The sequence below is a fragment of the Propithecus coquereli genome, unplaced genomic scaffold, assembly GCF_000956105.1.
Source record: "Propithecus coquereli isolate 6110/MARCELLA unplaced genomic scaffold, Pcoq_1.0 Scaffold14, whole genome shotgun sequence".
Taxonomy (NCBI): domain Eukaryota; kingdom Metazoa; phylum Chordata; class Mammalia; order Primates; family Indriidae; genus Propithecus; species Propithecus coquereli.
In genome coordinates, this window is record NW_012138302.1 from 6971529 (window position 1) to 6979132 (window position 7604).

General features: G+C 36.6%; 1 protein-coding gene across 1 annotated transcript in view; it reads right to left on the reverse strand.

Moving 5' to 3' along the window:
* Nucleotides 1–7260, reverse strand: part of INADL (InaD-like (Drosophila)) — a 339614-nt gene extending 332354 nt beyond the window's left edge. The window contains exons 1-3 of the mRNA XM_012639332.1: nt 7100–7260; nt 4059–4253; nt 2643–2782 (exon numbers count right to left, since the gene is read on the reverse strand). Of these exons, the coding sequence (XP_012494786.1) occupies nt 2643–2782; nt 4059–4253; nt 7100–7228 (464 nt within the window). The 5' untranslated portion in view covers nt 7229–7260. The remainder of the gene's footprint in view (nt 1–2642; nt 2783–4058; nt 4254–7099) is intronic.
* Between the last annotated feature and the right edge of the window lie 344 nt (nt 7261–7604).

Genomic DNA, 7604 nt, shown 5'->3' on the forward strand with positions numbered 1-7604 from the left:
ATTTTATAGATCAAGAAACTAAAATTTTTAGCAAGACTAAATAACTTGACCAAGGTAACACAGCTAGACAGAAAACCAATATTCAAATCCATTCTAAAATACTTCTTTGCCTAATGAGCCTTGAGTCTTCCCATTCTGATAAAAGAGTCCCTGCCGTAAAATAATCTTGTCTCATAGGTATTGCTTCTATTTCTGTGTCTTTGGTGTCAAATATTACATGTATTCAGTTTCACATATGGTAGATCAGGAAAATATCTACAGACATACTAAATGGCAACACATGTCAACATCGTATTTGGCAAGGTTCCTCACGATAATCTAGTGAAAGAATGGAGAAGTAAAAACTGAATATAGAAACAATTGTACAGGCTGGGCATGGTGGCTCACGCCTGTAATCCTAGCTCTCTGGGAGGCCAAAGCGGGAGGATCGTTTGAGCTCAGGAGTTACAGACCAACCTGAGCAAGAGCGAGACCCCGTCTCCACAAAAAATAGAAATATTAGCCAGACGTGGTGGCAGGCACTTGGAGTCCCAGCTACTTGAGAGGCTGAGGCAGGAGGATCAGTTGAGCCCAGGAGTTTGAGGTTGCTGTGAGATAGGCTGATACCACGCCACTCTAGCCAGGGTGACAGAGCAAGATGCCATCTCCAAAAAAAAAAAAACGAAAGAGAAAAGAAAGAAACAATTGTATGGATTACTGACCTGACAGAAGTATATAAAGATTAAAGATTATAGGATTAGAAGGTGAACCTGGTAGGAAGAATTAACCTAAACATCATAAAGTGCTGCTTAACTTTCTATCAACAGCATTTATGTACCTAAATGTCAAATATATAGATAACACAAAGTTAGAAAGGATAATAAATATTTTAGATCAGTATTTTCCCAAGTGTCCCAAGGAACTTAATAGGTGTTGTTTAAAGAAAAAGCTCCATTACAAGTTGGACCAATCAATTCTATATAGACAGAAAGTAACAGCTAGGCATGGTGGATTATGCCTGTAATCCTAGCAGTCTGGGAGGCTGAGGCGGGAGGATCCCTTGAGGTCAGGAGTTCGAGACCAGCCTCAGCAAGAGCAAGACCCTGTCTCTACTAAAAAATAGAAAGAAATTAGCTGGGCAACTAAAAAAAAAAATAGAAAAAATCAGGGGCGTGGTGGCTGAGGCAAGAGGATCGCCCAGGAGTTTGAGGTTGCTGTGAGCTAGGCTGACACCATGGCACTCTAGCCCGGGCAACAGAGTGAAACTCTGTCTCAAAAGAAAAAGAAAGAAAGTAGATTCGTGGTTGCCAGGGAATGGATGAGGATGGGGGTCTGGAGGGAAAGAATTAGGAGTGACTATTAACAAGTAGAGTGTTTCCTTTTGAGGTGAAGGAAATGTTCTGCAATTAGGGAGTGAGGATGGTTGCACCACATTGTGAATATACTGAAAACCACTGCATTGCACACTTTAATATGGGGAAGTTGATGTTATGTGAATTATAACCCAATAATAGTAAAGAAAAAAAAAAGGTTAAAAACCTAAAGAGAACAATTAACCAATCAAAGTTAAATAGGCTTTTTTCTTTCAAGAGAATTCATAGCCTTAAGTAAGCTAATGTTAAGCAATTTTAAGTCCAAGTTTATCCTGTGTCAGCTAAGAATAGTCCTAGTTTATAGCTGCTGTCTCTGCTTCATTATTAGTAGCACACCTCTCACTCCTAAAACTGTACAAACTTGGACATAAATTATATGATCACCCTACCTATGTACACCCAATCTCTAAGAACAGGATGGAGTTTCTCAGATACATCTGACCACTGCTATGGTTCCACAGAACATTCTTGAGGAAATGTTGCATTAGATGGCAGAATAAAGGTGCAAAGTCCTGGAAACCCATTATGTCTGAATTTTGAGTTGGGAAGACTAGAATTAATTCCCCATGAATGGAGAATGTGAATTCAAAAATATATTATTGAGAATTTTTATAATAATGTACTACCACTGTTACTATTATTCTAACAGGCACATTTGAAAAACATCCTTATTAAATGAATAATAAATCAAAGACTAGAAATCAAATAAAGACAAAATATAAGGCTTGCACATATCCCTTAAAAAATAAAAGCAAGCACAATATGAGGGAATCACATAGACTTGAGGGGCCTTTTAATTGACAATAAGTTTAATAAATCAATAGTGTGCTATGAATACTAAAAATGTTGTTATAATCTTAAGTTTAACAAACATATAATAGTATGCAGAATGAGAATTTCAATATTCCCATCCTACTGATCAGCCCATAGCTAAAATATCACATTCAGTTGTGAGAGACAGTGACGGAATGGAAAAAATACCAGCTTTGCAGTCAGAGAGACAGTCTTGGAATCACATCACGATTCCGGCATTAATAGCTCCGTGCCTACAGGTAACCCACTGAATCTCAGCTTTCTCGTCTATAAAATAGAGCAACGATACCTACATAGTTGAACTGCTGCCACATGTATGCAAGAACATCCACAAAAGTCCTTACAAACACAAAGGATGAGCTAAATTAAGTGTCAGCTGCTACTGTTACTGTTTTTAGTGCTGGTTTCTAACTCTCTTTATGTTTTCTGAATTATCAGAAAAAAAGTAACAAAATGCAAAATCAACACTTTCCTCACCTGTCTGCTACACTCCCTGGCTGTACTTCCTTCACGAAGATATCAACTTCTCTCAAATTTTGCCTTCTAAGGGCCACCACGCTGAATCCAAGGCCTCCAGTTGAAGGCCGTTCTATATCTATGTATTCAATTTGCCGGCCCTAATGAAGGGGGACAAAAAAAAAAATCAATAATGTACATTTAACCAACATACCCTTTCTGCAGAACTGAAATTGCTTAGCACAGAACAGCTTCTCCTAAGTCATCTCTCTAGAACCACATAAACTCAGCATTTCAGTAATAAATTATTGCTGGAAATCCTCTCACTTGATTATTTTCAGTAGAGCATAAGAGGCAGCGTGCAGTGTTCTGCAACCTCAGGGACTCAGAGGTATTTTCACACTTCATTCGCCTTATGAGATGAATCCCAAACTGGATGAAAACTCCTGAGAAAAATGCCTATTCCCACATTAAATTCTAAATTACTTTTTACATTGAATTTCCCTAAATTTTCTTGATGCAAAATATATTTTTAAATGATGAAAATAAATTAGATATATTAAAAATATTCTAGTTTTTAGCCTAAGTTAGAACTAGCTGCACTTTTTAGGATTCTTTTTTAATTCCATTGTGATGAATTAATATTCCTTTTATTCAGTCAATTCAAAAGACTGTGCAAAGGCCACCACTCAAATGGGTTCTACCTGTGGCAGCCAAGTATTTTATTGCTTTAGCTTACAACTGCATTTATAACAGGTCAATGTCATAAACAGAATCAATTAACAAAAGCATCGCATAGAAATAATTACTAGTCAAATGAAGGGGATAGAACTATAAAGTCAAAAAAGGAATTAGGTCCAGAACATTATTTAACTATCATACCTTAAAGAGATCATTTTTAACTTTCAGGCTCAAGTTTCATTTTCATTTTTAGTTGGGGAGGTGAACAAACACAAAACATATCCAAAAATTCAATTTTCGATTATTTAATTTTTAATAGGTATTGGGGCGACAACTGAAATACCCTTCTAAAGGTGTTTCTAGATTTTCCAAAGTATATCAGTTCTAAGTCCCATTAATCCTGCTTTGATATAAAATTTAAAAGTTTCCATTATGTTTTGTCACTTCTGGCAGACATTAATTTTCCTCCTGTGATCAAAACCAGTAAGAATCTCTTTCTTTACAAGGATAGATACATGTGTCCAATTGGAGTCAGTGTCTAAAAATGCTCCTTACCACATAGATGGATGTAATTTTAAGCCAATTACGTTTCCAGTATAGAAAATGGTGTCAATTCTCCCTATCAATATAAAAATATAAGCAAGAAAAATACACAGGAACACATTTTATGGCAAAAAGAATGAATATGGTTTTCTTTTTTAACCTAAAACAGGATAAATGAAACTAAATATTAACCATGACAAGATACAACTTTACCTGAGCCATCTGTAGAATGATTGCGTTAAAGTCTTCATTTCCCAACTTCGGGGTCCAAGACGATAACCCAGATACGGTCAAGTTATTAGAGGACCTGTTGGGATTTCCATTAATAATGGAACCATCTGTGAACACTAACAAACCTTTCCTAGAAAAATCGAAGTTGGTTGAACAATCCGAGGGTACATGGCTGAGCTATTGGAGAGAAAAACAAGAGAATCATTAACAAAAATCTATAGATAAGTAATTATTTCTATTTATTAAACATTATATTTTGCCTATTACATGTATAATTTACATGTTAAATATTAATATATACATGTGAAAAAATAAGGTGAAGATATATGAATCTATGTGTTCACAAGGCTCAAAGTTTTTTTTTTTTTTTTTGAGACAGAGTCTCACCGTGTTGCCCGGGCTAGAGTGCCGTGGCGTCATCCTAGCTCACAGCAACCTCAAACTCCTGGGCTCAAGCGATCCTCCTGCCTCAGCCTCCCGAGTAGCTGGGACTACAGGCATGCGCCACCATGCCCGGCTAATTTTGTCTACATATTTTTAGTTGTCCAATTAATTTCTTTCTATTTTTAGTAGAGATGGGGTCTCGCTCTTGCTCAGGCTGGTTTCGAACTCCTGAGCTCAAACAATCCGCCCGCCTCGGCCTCCCAGAGAGCTAGGATTACAGGCGTGAGCCACTGCGCCCGGCCTCAAAATTTTTTTTAATTTAGTATTACACAAAATAGTATTTAGCATTACAAAATACAAAATTTAGTGTTACAAAAATTTTAATAGCTTAAAATTTGTTCTTATTTCCTATCTCTTACTACTACCCCAGGTGAATAGCATCTACACTAATATCTCATTACACTTCATATATACAGATACCTTCAGTCATAGAAATGTGTAAGGCACTAAACTCCTTTGCATTAATCTTTATATTTCCATGTGGGGAGCCACAAAAGATGCACAGGTAGTATATAACAATAACAGTATTTACTGAGTGCTTGCTAAGACCTAAGTAATGTACCAAAACCCTTACGTGTATTATCACGGAATTCTTACAATAGTCTGATGAGATATCATTACCCTATTTTGTGAATGTGAAAACTGAGGCATACGGAGGTGAAGCAACGTGCCCAAGATTAGCAGCGAGAGAGTCGCAGAACCACTTAAACATTAGTAGAAAGGGGAATCCTGTAATTATGGGGAGCAGGATTTTTTAAATACCACTATAACTAACATAGCAGAATAAAGTTAACCTTAAGAACAAGTGTTAGTAGGACCTCACAGAAAAAATCAATACTCCCTGGCTACACAGATTTTACAGTTCAATGAATAAAATATGACTATGTATATAACAACTACAAACTATACAAACATTAAGGATTCTTATTATTATTATTACGGAGTGGTTAGTTAAATCCACTCTTAGTCTAGTAAGACCAACAGATCTGTACCCATCTTTGCCAATTTCAATTGCTACCAACAACATTCACTACTGCAATATGGGACTAATTCTATGACCACGGAATACAGAAAGCTGACCTTCAACATGTGGAATGCTAAAATTATGGTATAAATTCTGGTCTAAGCCAGGCACAGTAGCTCATGCATGTAATCCCAGCACTTTAGGAGACTGAGGCGGGAGGATTGCTTGAGGCCAGGAGTTTGAGACCAGCCTGGGCAATATAGTGAGACCCCTGTCTCCACAAAAAAATTTTTTTTAATTAGCCAGATGTGGTGACGCACACTTGTAGTCCCAGCTACTCAGGAGGCTGAATTGAGAGGATTGCTTGAGCCCAGGAGTTCAAGTTTGCAGTAAGCTATGATCATGCCACTGCACTCCATACTGGGCAACAGAGTGAGACCCTGTCTCAAAAAGAAAAATTCTAGTCTAAAGGAAAAATTCACAGAAAGACATATGTGTAGAGTTTAATCCTTAATTGGCTATAAACAAATCACTCACTAAATACTTAATAGGCAGGCATTTTGGTTTATCAGCAAAAAACTTTTTTCCCCAAATTTTGTTAATTTTATTAACAGCTCTGCTAGATTATCTCCAATACATTTACAATTCTGCCCAAATTTAATCTATAGTATAGATAATATTCAAGCTCAGCTTCCAGAAGTGATGATTTTAAAGGAATTTGCCATCTCTGACCCCAAAACATAGAACCCAAGAGGACAGTTAAAACTATTAATTTGCATCACTTTTATGTGTTTTTTATTAATAACTCCACACTATGTATTTAGAGCCTGCAGAGTCTAGGTAGTACGGTATATGCAGAAGAGGAAACACAGATAAATATTAAAACACCAAGTATACTACCTGCGAGGAACTTCTAATCAGAATATCCATGATAAGAGACAATAAATGTTTGAAAATTAAGAGATGTATGAATAATGTACTACAAGGGCACGATCACTTCTTGCTAAATAAGCACTCATAAGGAAAATATATTTACGTTAAGCACTATTTTATAATTTTGAAGAAAATGTTGAGAATTCTCAAAGTATCTGACCTTTACTTACTTACTTACTTTATGAATGAATGAACGACAGGGTCTCACTCTGTCGACCAGGCTGGAGTGCAATAGCACAATCATTGCTCACTGCAGCCTCAAACTTCTGGGCTCCAGGCAATCCTCCAACTTCAGCCTCCTGAGTAGGGGAGACTATAGGTGCATGCATGCCATCATACCCAGCTCATTTTTTTATTTTTTGTAGAGATTAAGTCTTGCTATGTTGCCCAGGCTGGTCTCAAACTCCTGGGCTCAAGCAATCCTCCCAAAGTGCTAGGAATACAGGTGTGAGCCACTGCCCCTGGCCTACATACTTAAATAAGAACAAAAACCATACTCCAAAGCCAAATACAAAATTTATTATCAACACTTTTAAACTATCCATGCCAGTGTTACCTACAGGTTACAGGTCCCAACACAGTCTCTTTGCTGAATTCAAAATCCTTAAAGATAATTTCTCTATCTCCTGTCTTTCTTTGCTGGTTTGAATACACCAACAGAAAACCCTGATGAGTAACTTACTTGCCCCTTCAGTTGCCTGATGGACTGCTGAAGTGTGAGTATCTGGTTGAACAGAGGACTCCTCAGTGTCTCATAAAACATAGATAGCTTCTCATTCTGCGACGTGTCTCCCTTCTCCTGCAATTTCATTTTCAGGCGATCAAGAACCTGCAGGACCTGCAGTTTGTCTTGGTTGAAGAAGGATAATCAGAGTAAGAGTTAAATCCCATCTTATATTCCATTTTTTAATCATGAATTAATTTAATGCTAGAACTGCATATTGAGTGTACCTATAGCAGGATTTTCTGGCATTTTGAATTATTCTCTTCAATCACTGTTAAAGAAACCTAGAGAAAAAATATAAAAATACAACAAAAATAAATGTTTGAGATGATAGATATGCTCATTACCCTGATCTGGTCTCTATATATTATATGTATCAAAATATCACTATGTACTTCCTAAATATGTAAAATTATTATGTGTCAATCTTAAAAACTTTAAAAAAACAAGATAAAATAAAATA